Raw genomic sequence first — 13346 nt, 5'->3', positions numbered from 1 at the left:
CCAATATAAAACATGTTTGCTTGCCTATGTTATAAATTATCATAAAGCACACTGAATCTTAGAGTGAAGAAAAGCAATGTATAGCTTTGCAAATTGGCAGGAGCCGAGTAGATTTGTCAGATTTTAATAATTTTCAAATCATATTTGCAATATAACATCTTGCTTATATAGAATACAACTAAGAATGAAGTAGAATAACTCAAAGGCATACATTTGCATAGTGATACTCATTAATACTTTACCTCTTTCATTGCCCTTTCATTTTTATACTCTGTCATCATTCTGAACAATGTTACCTAGTTACTAAGACAATGCAGATTAAAACCAACTAGACAGAAGGATATTCCTTTTAGTGATAACTAAAAGCAGTGAAAATGACAGCCTGATAGCAATGAAGATATCTAAAAACTAAAGTTAAGGAAGACCTAAGAAATAAAAAAAAATATTTTGGTAATACTTAAACAGGGTAAATGGCATTTGGTTATGCACTGTTTGTGGAGACAGGGAAGGAGCTTAAACTGCCCAGTACCTTTCATTCCCAACTGTCAAGTGTGCTCCTTTGCAACTGGAGTATGAACTCCTTAATCTTATCAGAAATACAATAAGGAGAATTTCCAAGCAGTATTTTGAATGAAGATTGCATGAATTATATAATGAATGGTAACTTTTTTGCTTCATTACAATAAAACTCAGAGTGCCATATAGCTGTATTTTCTGCAATCAATTTGAATATATAATGTTTGTACTTGGTCTCCCCTCCCACCCCCACCCCCAACCTTTCTTTAGAAAACAGAGAAGTACAGCAGCTACCCGGTATACCATACAATTTATGAGACGTTTGAATTGGTAGAAAATTTTTATGACCCTACGTTTAAAAAACAGCTCTCTGTGGCTCAATTACGAGGCGCACTGGTTTATGAGCTTGCAGACTCTCAAATCATTCCTTTCAATATTCAAGACTATGCAAAAGCTTTGAAAAACTATGCAACAAGTATCTACAATTTATCCAAGAAACACGACCAACAGTTGAAAGACCATGGCGTATCATTTGGTAAGAAATGACTGAGCAGGTATTCTATAATCTATAAGAGGTTTAAGATATTTTGTATCATCCTAGAGTTTATCCCTGCCTCACTTATTAGTTGTGGCTTCTAGGAAAAAAAAATTTAACATCTAGTAAAGACTGATTTAATTTGGTATTTATAGGCTGAATCCATTTTGCTAAAGGTTGTGCTACAAATGTTGGGCTTTCCCTGTTATAAGACTAATATATAGATGCAGTACACCATCAAACAAATATTGGAAAGTAGAGAAAACCAATTCCACTACATACATAATTATTACTGCATATGTCTTTTAATGTTTGTCTACATGGGGGATTTTTTTTTTTTTTTTTTTTACAGTTTTAAGCATTTTTTCATTGTCCATCTGGCCATTTTGTGGTTGCTGTTCTACAAAACATGGATGAAACAGTGTAGTAGCATTGGTGTGGTTCATATATTGGCTCTACTATTTATTCACTGTGTGACCTTGGGAAAGTTACTTGAACCCTGTGTGTTGTCAATTTTCCTATGAGTGAAATGGTAAAACAATATACGATGTTTCCAAGATTGCTGTGGAGATTCAGTTGACACAGAAACAATGGTGACTGACACTTAATGCTCATAAATGTTACCTATTATTACTGGTTTATTATGCTGAGAGTATATATGAGTATATAATGTAATTATCAAATTTGTACTGAATGCCTATTGTGTACCAAGTATTATTATTGCCTGGACTACATATGGATGTTTAAGACATTGTCCTCAGAGCTTAAAGTCTCATGTGGGGAAGAAGACAAAATGCAAGGGACAAGTTATTATAAAGATACACAGAAAGTACTACCTTAGGAGCACAAAGGTCAGTAATGACTTTTGAATATTATTACATAAGAATTAGTATTCTTCAGAAAGTTCTGATGAGCAGCAGGTACTAAGATCTAGAAATAAATGAAGCAAAGACAGAAAACTGTGTTTAGACATAAGAGACAAAATATAGACATAGCAGGGCCTACAGCAAGATGGATATCCATAGGTCCATGGCTATCCAGCATCCAGTTCTCTACCTAAATGCCCGGATTTCCTCTTGGCAAATTATCTTTTATCAACTTGTGTAAGTCAAATTGATAAGAGAAACCATACAGCTAGGACCTAGTCCTTAATTAATACCTTCCTCCCCATATTTCCAAATTTTCCATCTCATATTAGTGATTCTTTATCAATGTTAAACATTATTATAATCTCTTCTATCTTAAAAACATTTCCTCTCCTGATGTGCCCTACTTCACAATCAAAATTTTTCATTTAGTGCCAGGAAAAAAAATAGTCCCTCAAATGTCTTAAGAAATGGATGATTTACACTCCTCACCTCCAGTTCTTTACCTCCCATTAACCAAACCACTGCACTGTCTTCATGTTCCTACTATTGTAGTGAAATTGCTCTTGCCAAAGTTTCATTCACCTGTGTCACTAAATCCCAGAAACACATTCAGTTCTTATCTATCTTGATTTCTATGCTTTTGAAATTTCTTCAACCCTTTGTCCTTAGTGCCCGTATCTATTAGATTTATACATGGTTTAAAACAGCAACAAAAATGAAAGTTTATAGAATATCTAGGGCTTAAATAAACCTTGTTTTTATATTGACTATACTTAAACTGAATGTACTACACAGTAGGTCCTCTAATAATGCTGTTTCATTAAAGCATAAATGCCTGTGGACCTTAAGTCTAGTTTTTATCAATTAGCCTATGGTAAAACTGGTTTCATTATATGTTGTCTTGCTTAAAGTTAGAGTACCTATCAATGATGTGAAGTGAGGGCTTACTGTCCTTAGTAGCAGTGTGAATTATATATGCCCTAGATTCTTTAAAGTTATTTTCTTAAGAACCAATTTAGCCATTTTCTGTCTGACACTTTGTCACAATACTTTAAACAATTTCCATGGCTCTGCCAGAGGCTCGGTATAAAAATGGTTTCAATATTATTCAGTCATCTCAACCTGGAATGGGAGGGCAGGAAAGCGAACCTCTGAAAGATGAAGCGCTTATACTTATTTCCCTCTTGCTTTTCTTCTTTGGAAAGACGCCTTATTTTCTGCTGTACAAAACTTCTCAGAGGCTGCTTCAGATTTCCACAGAAGACTTACAGAAGTGGATCTTAACAAGTAAGTTTCCAATGTAAAGTCCCCCTGCTATTTTAAAGCATTCAGCGCTAAATCACTGCTACTCAAATTATGGTCAGCCTTATCCTTATTTAATATTTTTAAATATGGCTCCCTGGTAGGAGTGTAATGATCTGTTTCTTGTTCTCCAAGTCCCATGGCAGTGCGAATTGTGAATGACCAGCTGATGCTCCTGGAAAGAGCATTCATCGATCCCCTTGGTTTACCTGGGAGGAAGTTCTACAGGTAAGGAAGCAGCAGGTGTTCCATTAAAGGACACTGCTTTCAACTATTGCCATCACGTGAGTGGAAGGTAAATACGTGTATCGAGAGGAACATGAAAAAGTTGATGCAAATCAGTATAATTTCATGTTGTTTACTGCTCTGCTGTAGATGTAAATCATGATAGTTAAAAAAGAACTCTTCGCAACAAAGTCATAGCATCTTAAAGGGGATTTCCCAACTCATATGGTTCAATATTCTGCAGAAATCTTTTCTATAGGATTTCAGATACAGGCAAACCTCATTGTATTGAGCTTCAAACATTTTGCCCTTTTTGCTGGTAGAGGGTTTTGCCTTCAATTTATAAAAAAGACTGCAAAGCTCTCTGCTTTGGTGGTCTGGAATGGAACTTGCGAAGTCTCCAAGGTGTGCCTGTATCTGGACATCCAGCTGCTACTGGAACCTTCTGGTGGTGGACGGGGTGCTTATTACCTCTTCAAGTTTCTCCAAAATCAAATAGATTAAATCTAGATTTACTTTTATTTAACATTTTAGGCTTTTGAAGATGATTTTCATGTTTCCCCTGAACGAATTGCCTATTTTTCCACCTAGAATTTTTGCTTATAAAGGATTAAAATGATATATTGCAAACACTTAACTAATGGCTATTTCATTGGTATCAAACAAACATTAAGTTCATATTATTTATGATTTTATAAAAATAGCAGCCATTTACTGAGTGTCTCTGTGACCTAAATCCTCTATATACCTTAAATCTGCAAGCCTATGGGGGTGAAAGCAACTATAATCTCCATTTACCTCTGGGGGAACCTGAAGCTTAAAGAATAATTTGCCCAAGTTATACTTAGTATGTAGCAGAGCTAGACTTGAAAATCCTGTGTTTACTATTAGGATTAGTTAAATGTTAATACTAATCCTAATATCTGTAAGAAAGGCAACATAGTGAATATGTTATTTAATGATAAACAGCCTTATAGAATAGTTTTCACCATCTTAATTCAGATGAAAACACCCTGGAAGTCACTTACATATGTGTTGTGAACTAGAATATGGAGTTTCTGATTCTAAATGATAGGTGCCATTTTTCCTCCTCTTACTGGCAGGCACCATGTTTAAGTTCTCCCTCTCTGGAGCTGCAAAGCACCAGTATCTCGTGTCCTGGTTTTTATAGCTGTTGCCCAGGGAACAGTCTGGAAGGTTTGGTTCTAGAGGTCACCACCTACAAGTTACTACACACCCCAGTCTTTCTGAGAAAGCATATGGAGTTGCTCTCAGGGATGGAAGCTGGTGGAAGCAATATTTGTGCTCTCCTTCTGCCTCACTCCAGCTTAGTGGTTTCTCCCAGAAAGGAGGGTATACCCTTTGTCTGGCACAATTTGTGTAGCTACTGCCCAGGGGCAACTCTACCTTGCCTGGCTCTGATGGCTAGTGGGGCTTATGCTGGCATGTCTTAAATAGCTCCCACCCTCACTGCATGAGGCCCAGGAGCACAGTATTCCAGTGAAAGAGGCCTATAAGTTTATCAACTACAGCCTGAGGGGTAGGTTTCCAACTAAACACACATCTAAGGGTTAACTGTAAACCATATCAGACATGCTGGATGGCTGATGCTGTCTTTATGCTTTTCTTCTGTGCTCCAGAGTCTCTTGTGTGTCTCATGGCCCATTTTTACAGATGAAAAAAGTAGTAAAATATGACATCAAAAACATAATGACTGGCTCAGTTGGTTTGAGCGCTGTCCCATACACCAAAAGGTTGCGGATTTGATCCCCGGTCAGGCATGTATGGGAGGCAACTAACATCGATGTTTTTCTCTCTAAAAATCAAACATATCCTTGGACGAGGATAAAACAAAAAACCCCATAAAATCTGTGTTTGGTGGGAGAGTAAATACATTTTTATAAAAGTATAAATTATTGTATGTTAGCCTCATGGCAGTCACAAAGCAAAACCTACAGTATATACACAAGGATAATGAGAAAGAAAGCTAAACATACCAACAGTCATCAAACCACAAGAGAAGCAACAGAGAACTGATAACAGCCAGCAAAGCAATAGCAATGAGTGCATACCAATATTTACTTTAAACGTGAACTTTCCAATCAAAAGACTCACTTGAGAAGGACTCACACAAACTGAAACTTATGGAAAAAGATACACCATACATGTGGAAACCAAAAGGAAACAGAGTAGCTCTACTTATATCAGCCAAGACAGACTTCAAGAATAAATAACTAAATATATACATACATGCACTCAATATAGGAGCATATATATATATATGTGTATATATATATATATATATATATATATATATATATATATATATATCGGAGATTTCAAGACCATACTTACTTGGATGGATAGATTAACAGACAAAATCAGCCTTAAGTGATATATATAAAATATTCCATCCAAAAGCAACAGAAAACACATTTTTCTTAAGTGCACATACATTTTTTTTTCAACATTCTTAAGGATAGATGATTTATATTAGGCCACAAAACAAGTTTTACACATCTAAAATCATATCAAGCAAATTTCCCAACCACAATGGCATGACACTAGAAATCAATTACAAGAGAAAACTGGAAAGTTCACAAATATGTGGAGATTAAAAAACATGCTACTGAACAATAGGCCAATCTAGAAATCAAAGAATACATATCAATCTTTTCAAACTCATTTTATGAATTCAGCACTATCCTGACACCAAAACCAGACAAGGACATCAGAAGAAAAAAAATTTAGAGGCTAATATCCTGATGAACATAGGTACAAAAATTCTCAGCAAAATAATTAGGAAATGAAATACGAAAGTACGTTCAAAGAAATACACACCGTGATCAAGTGGTATTTATTCCAGCGATGTCAGGGTGGTTTACTATATGCAAATCAATGTGATACACCACATTAAAAGGATAAATGTCGTATTTCAATAGATGCAGAAAAAGGATTTCACAAAATTCAACATCCATTTAGGATAAAAACTCTCAACATAACAAAAGGCTATATATAAACAAGTCTGCTATCACATACTGAGTGGTGAAAAGCTGAAAGCTTTTCAGGAATAAGACAAAGATGGCCATTCACGCCACTTTTATTCTTCAACATACTATAGAAAATCCCGAAGACTACCAAAACCTGTTAGGACTAATAAATTCATTAATACTGCAGGGTAAAAAAAAAATCAATATACAAAAACTTGTGTTTCTATATACAAACAATGAACTATTAGAAATGAAGAAAACAATCCAATTTATAGCTGCAATAAACAAAACACTAGGAATAAATTTAAGAATGGAGGTAAAAGACCTGTACAATGAAAACTATAAAATACTGAAGGAAATTAAAGATGACTCAAATAAATAGTTCATGCTCATGGATGGGAAGATTTAGCATCATTAAAATGTCCATATTCCCTAAAGCAATATACAAAATGCAATATTTATCAAAACCCCAATGGCATTTTTTCACAGAAATAGAACAAAAAGTGCTCAACTTGTATGGGACCAAAAGACCCCGCATAGCCAAAGCAATCCTAAGAAAAAAGAACAAAGATGTGTCACACACCCTGATATCAAACTATCCTACAATCAAAACAGAATGGCATTGGCAGAAAAACACACATAAATCAATGGAACAGAAATACATCAGACACAGACAATACCATATGATCTCACATATATATTGAATTAAAACAAAACAACACACACACACACACACAAATAAGCTCGTAGATACAGGGAACAGGAGGGTGGGGGATGTGCCATATGGGTGAAGGTGGTCAAATGTTACAAACTCGCAGTTACAAACTTAAGTCATGGGAATGTAATGTACAGCATGATGACTGTAGTTAAAAATACTGTATTGCATATTTGAAAGTTGCTAAGAGTAAATCTTTACACCTATGGGGCAAGTTTAGAGAAGTTAGATAATTTGCCAAAGACAACAGAGGTATTAGATGCCAGGTCGATGATTCAAACAAGGTTTGATTCCTCTGTCAGTAATGTTTTACTACACTCTCCCTTCACAATTCTCCAGAAGAAGGCAAGTATACTGAGGACTATCTATGACCCGTATCTTTAATACCTCAACTTGTATATAGGTCACTATTTCAATGCTTGCAGTGTAGCACTTACACTCATTTTAGTAAACAAGAGCCATTTGAAACCATAGCAAGACTTAAAAGCCAAGAGTGATAAAACCTGATGTACTTTTGGAAATCTAAGTAATTAACCTTATAAATTTATCTTTGATCATTAACACTGACTTAATACAGTTCCATATTTTTTCATACAGTATTCTCATATAGTTTAAAGAAACTCAGATTTTAGTGTTGGACAGAATTTCTGATGAAACTTTCATTAAATATGTAGCTTGAGCTACTGAGATGAAGTTGGAAATCTATTTCAAAACTTTCCTTCATATGAGAACTTAACTATCTTTGCGGGCAACCCATATATAACAGTTTTATCTTTGTAGAATGGGCTTCATTATCCTTACCATCTATGATATTTTGGGAATAACAAGCTTCTTCAGTATTGCTTTTTAATGGCTGAAGAGTACTGGGAACAACTGTCATTCTTGTTGAAACTCTAAAATGGGCAACACAAAGATAAATTACCGTTTTCGATCTCCTGTCTCACTAAATATACCCATAAAATGTATGTGTGTGTGTGTGTATGTATGTGTATATATATATGTGTATGTATGTATATATATACATACATACATACCCATAAAACATACCTTCTAGCACTGTGGCAGTCTAGGCAGTTAGACAACTAATGCACATACTTAAAAGAACCTAGTCCATTCCAACCATATGGGTTGGTAACATGATATGATTTACGAGACAGCTCTTAGCTCCTTTCTTTGCTTAAAATTACACTGTTACATAAGTGTCTCAAATCAATTATATGTCTTCATTTTGGAGGAATAATAGTGAATGCCAGGAGAGAAAGATTACTTAATGTGTGATCTAACAAAAGGGAACATTTTAAAAAAGGCATATAAGATATATTTGTATAGTTTTCAGCTCAACCTGTCTTACGTTTTTTTTTCCTAATAGGCACATCATCTTTGCTCCAAGCAGGCACAACAAATATGCTGGAGAATCATTTCCTGGGATCTATGATGCTATGTTTGATATTGAAAATAAAGCAGACCCACGTTCAGCCTGGGCAGAAGTAAAGAAACACATTTCTATTGCAGCCTTTACAATTCAAGCAGCAGCAGAAACACTGAAAGAAGTGGTATAGTAAGGTCAGCCAAGTGGCCATCCATTAAAAGTATTACTGGAAGTCTGAGGATAAAATCCGTGTTTCATCTTTCTTTTCATGTCATGTTTGATTTTAGACTTCCACCTTGTTCATCGGCAAAGTGTGTTCTGGTTCTTTAAAAATGCATAACTCCACTCATGCGGCAGAAAGAGACAAAATAACTGAATATTCCCTAAAATAAAAAATGGCATGGAACTTTGAACTCTCAGACAGTCTGGTAGAAATTTAAAATGGTATAACCACTTTCGAAAAACAATTTTGTCAGTTTCTTGTAAGTTAAACATATACTTACTTACTTTATGACTCTAAAATTCCACTTCTAGGTATTTACTAAAGAGAAAAATTAAATATACTTTAAATAGCTTCACCTCTACTGAATAATAAGTGTGATAGGTAAAAAAAAGATCATTGCCACAAATCTTCATATTTTGCCTCCTCTAAATAAAACTATATCAGCACCAGTAAACTTTTATGCAGAAACTACTGACCCAGAATTATGGGTAAACTGACTAAAGCTTCAACAAGCTTGGATGTTCAATTAGCCAAAAAGAGTTGAGAATAAAAATTTAAAAAGCCCTTATAGGCAGGCACACTAACTACAATAAGAAGTGACCACTCAAAGTTTGACTGCAAGAGAAAATTCCCCTGGTACCTTTGCTTGCTAACCAACAAAACAATCAAACAGTGGGCGTACTTAGTTTAAGGATAAACATTTCCTGGGTATCTCACTGATTTCCCATAATAACATAAAAAATAATGGGATTCAGCAAAAGCAGTTCCTAAAACAAAGTTAAAAGTGATAAATGCATTTATTAAGAAATCAGAGAGCCCTAACCGTTTTGGCTCAGTGGATAGAGCGTCGGCCTGCAGACTGAAAGGTCCCAGGTTCAATTCCGGACAAGGGCATGTACCTCGGTTGTGGGCACATCCCCAGTAGGAGGTGTGCAGGAGGCAGCTGATCGATGTTTCTCTCTCATCGATGTTTCTAACTCTCTATCCCGCTCCCTTCCTCTCTGTAAAAAAACAGTAAAATATATATATATTTTAAGAAATCAGAGATCTCAACAATCTAATTTTATATCTCAAGGAACCAGAAAAAATAACAAATTAACCTCAAAGTTAGCAGAAGGAAGGAAATAACGATCAGAGTGGAAATGAATGAAATAGGGATCAGAAAAAAAATACAAAGGATCAATGAAACGGAAAGCTGATTCATTGTAAAGATAAAAGTTGATGAGTCTCTAGCAAGACTCAAAATTAGAAATGAAAAGACACAATTGATTCTACAGAATACATAGGACCAAAAGAGACTATTATGAAAAATTATATGCTAATTAGATAACCTAGAAGAGATGAATAAAATTCTAGAAACACAACCTAACAATATTGAATCCCCCCAAAATAGAAAACCTGAACAGCCTAGAAATGGGTAAAGAGATTGAGCAATCAAAAACCTCCCTCCACAGAAAACTCCAGGAGAGGCGGCTTCCTGGTGAAGTCTACCAAACACACAAAGAATTAATACCAATCCTTCTCAAACTCTTCAAAAAATCTGAGGAAGAGGAAATACTTCCAAACTTATTGAGCGCAGCACTTGAGAATATCATAAAAAAAACTATAGATCAATATCCCTGATGGATAGAGATATAAGAATTCTCAACAAAATATCAGCAAACCAAATTCGTGAACAAATAAAAAGGATTATACACCATGACCAAATGGGATTCATATCTATAATGACAAACAGTTTTACATATGCAAATCAATGTAACAGTATATGAATAAAATGAAGGATAAACATCGCCTATCTGAACAGATGCAAAAAGCATTTGACAAAATGTAACATTTTTTAAATGGTTAAAACCCTCAGGAAATTGCATATGGAAGAAACACTTCAACACAATAAAGGCCAAAAATGGGCTAACATAACACTCAATGGAAAAAAAACAAAGCTTTTTTTCTAACATCAAGAACAGGACAAGGATGCCCACTCCCACTACCCTGATTCAATATAGCATCGGAAGTACTAGCAATAGCAGTTAAGCAATACAATGAAATAAAAGGCATCTAAATAGAAAAGGAAGTAAACCTGTCATTATTTACATATAATGAGATTTTAAACACATTATCTCAACCAAAAGACTGTTGAAAATAATTTTAGTAAAAATTACTAAATACAAAATCAACATACAGAAATCAGTGTCATCTCAATACACTAAAGATGAAACATCTGAAAAAGAAATAAAACGATCTTATTCACAACATCAAAAAACAATTAAAATACCTAGGACTAAACTCAACCAAGAAAGTGAAAAATCTTTATAACAAAAACTACATAACTTTGCTGAACAAAATCAAAGACACAAACAAAAATTTGCAAAGATATCCCATGCTTATGGACTGGAAGAATGCTACTATAATGTCATACAACCCAAAGTCATCTATATATTCGATGGACCCCCCATCAAAATACCAATGGCATTTTTCACCAAATAGAAAAAAAAAACAATTGTTAAATTTGTATGGAACCCCAAAAGACCCCAAAGAGCCAAACCAATCCTGAGAAATAATGAAGCTGGAGGTACCACACTTTGTGTGTGACAAAGCTACAGCAATAAAAACAGTATGGTACTAGTGAGAAAAATAGACACAGACAAATGAAAGAGTACAGTTCAGAACTAATCCCTGCTTACATGGTCAACTAATATTTGACAAGGGAGCAAAGAGCATCCCATGGGGAAAGAGTACTTTGGGAAAATCGTGCTGGGAAAACTGGATAAACTCATGCAGAGCAATGAAATTGGATCCCTATCTTACACCACACACAAAAATTCAAAATTAATCAAAGACTTAAACATAAGACCCGATACTATAAAACTCCTAGAAGGAAACGTTGAGAAGCAGTTTCTTAGCATGGGTATTGGCAAGAATTTATTAGATATGACAACTAAAGCGCAAATAACGTAAGGAAAAACCAACAAATGGGACTACAATAAAATTTAAAACTTTTGCACAGTAAAAGAAACATTTAAAAGGCAACCTACAAAATGGGAGAAAAAAAATACTTTTGTAAACTATATTATCTGATAAGAGGTTAATAACAAAATATGTAAGTTCATAAAGTAAAAAAAAAAATAAAAGCAAGCCTAATTAGACTAATGCTGCTAGTGTTTTTCAAACTTTATTGTATGTCACAATGAAACACAAAATATGCTGCAAATTTTTGGGACATCACCCTGGTTTGGATTCAGGAGGTCTGATGTTAAAGAAAAAAATTAGCATTTGTCACAGATTCTAAGATGCTGATACTGCTGATCTAGATCTGATACTTTGATAACCACTGACCTGGCCTAGAAGACAAAAGCAAAAAATGCAAATGATCCTTCGCTATCTGTCCCTAGGTTTACAATCTTCTGTTTCTTATGTTGCACTCTAAATTCATATTAATGGCTAAAACAAAGGTAAGTTGATGTTATTTCATTACATCTTATTTAACATGTAGATATGAATTCCCATCTATGAGTTACACACAAAATACATATCACTATAAGAATGATAATGGAAAAAAATTTTTTTTCAATTGCTTTTGACTAGAGACCCTAAGAGTTGCCAAATCACAAATGATGAGTTTATTGTTATAACCAAAACCATCCATGCAAAAGGACTACATATTTTATAAATTTATTTTCTAACAAAATATAGGAAACTAAAATTGTGGTCCTGGTGACTAAACACAGTGTTACTAATTTTCCTTGACATGTGCCAATGTTTTAAGGAACCTATTAATTCAAATGACAGACATAACAGCACAGAACACAAAGCCAGGATGCCCGAGTTTGAATTCTCTACTCCACAACTCACTCATTTTGACTTAGGTCAAGTTATTCAACCTGTGCCATAAATCAGTTCTCTCTCCTATTATATAGTAATAGAACCTACCTGATAGGGTTGTCATGAGGATCAAGTTCATATTCACTGAAGTCCTTAGACCAGCCGTGGGCAAACTACGGCCCGCGGGCCGAATCCGGCCCATTTGAAATGAATAAAACTAAAAAAAAAAAAAAAAAAAGACCGTACCCTTTTATGTAATGATGTTTACTTTGAATTTATATTAGTTCACACAAACACTCCAGCCATGCTTTTGTTCCGGCCCTCCGGTCCAGTTTAAGAACCCGTTGTGGCCCTCGAGTCAAAAAGTTTGCCCACCCCTGCCTTAGACAGTGACTGAGCCATCACAAGACCTGTATGTCTTGGTATTTACAAAAGCCAACCAACATGCCAAATATTAAAACATGAGGATGATTGGCCCAAACACAAACAAAGTTATATGCAGTTTATGAGAACACAAAGTTATATGCAGTTTATGAGAAGATACAGACACTGACAAATTAATCATAGAAATAAATAAAATATGAAGTATGGAACTGCAAACTGAAATAAGCATTGTGAAGGAAAGGATAAGCACTTTAAAAAGGCATTAACAGACCCATTTTTCGAGGAGAGAGGTTTCCCTGTTCCCAGGCTTACCACCAGTACTTTTACTCAAAGTATCAGCCTTAAAAAAGACAATCTAATCCAATTATGTGGACAATAAATAGCTTAATCAAAAATGAA

General features: G+C 34.8%; 1 protein-coding gene and 1 long non-coding RNA gene across 2 annotated transcripts in view; one reads left to right on the top strand and one right to left on the bottom strand.

Annotated features, from left to right (window-relative positions):
* NAALAD2 (N-acetylated alpha-linked acidic dipeptidase 2) overlaps positions 1-8940 on the top strand; it is a 40118-nt gene extending 31178 nt beyond the window's left edge. The window contains exons 16-19 of the mRNA XM_036324718.1: positions 787-1051; positions 3126-3207; positions 3358-3450; positions 8522-8940. Coding sequence (XP_036180611.1) covers positions 787-1051; positions 3126-3207; positions 3358-3450; positions 8522-8711 — 630 coding nt within the window. The 3' untranslated portion in view covers positions 8712-8940. The remainder of the gene's footprint in view (positions 1-786; positions 1052-3125; positions 3208-3357; positions 3451-8521) is intronic.
* LOC118664534 lies at positions 1372-12807 on the bottom strand. Its single transcript, XR_004970353.1, has 2 exons — positions 12672-12807; positions 1372-1981 (listed from the first exon to the last, which is right to left on the bottom strand). It is a non-coding gene; the product is annotated as an uncharacterized LOC118664534 (long non-coding RNA).
* Between the last annotated feature and the right edge of the window lie 539 nt (positions 12808-13346).

The sequence above is a fragment of the Myotis myotis genome, unplaced genomic scaffold (genome assembly GCF_014108235.1).
Source record: "Myotis myotis isolate mMyoMyo1 unplaced genomic scaffold, mMyoMyo1.p scaffold_m19_p_10, whole genome shotgun sequence".
NCBI classification, from domain to species: Eukaryota; Metazoa; Chordata; class Mammalia; order Chiroptera; family Vespertilionidae; genus Myotis; species Myotis myotis.
This window is presented reverse-complemented; position numbering and strand designations above follow the sequence as displayed.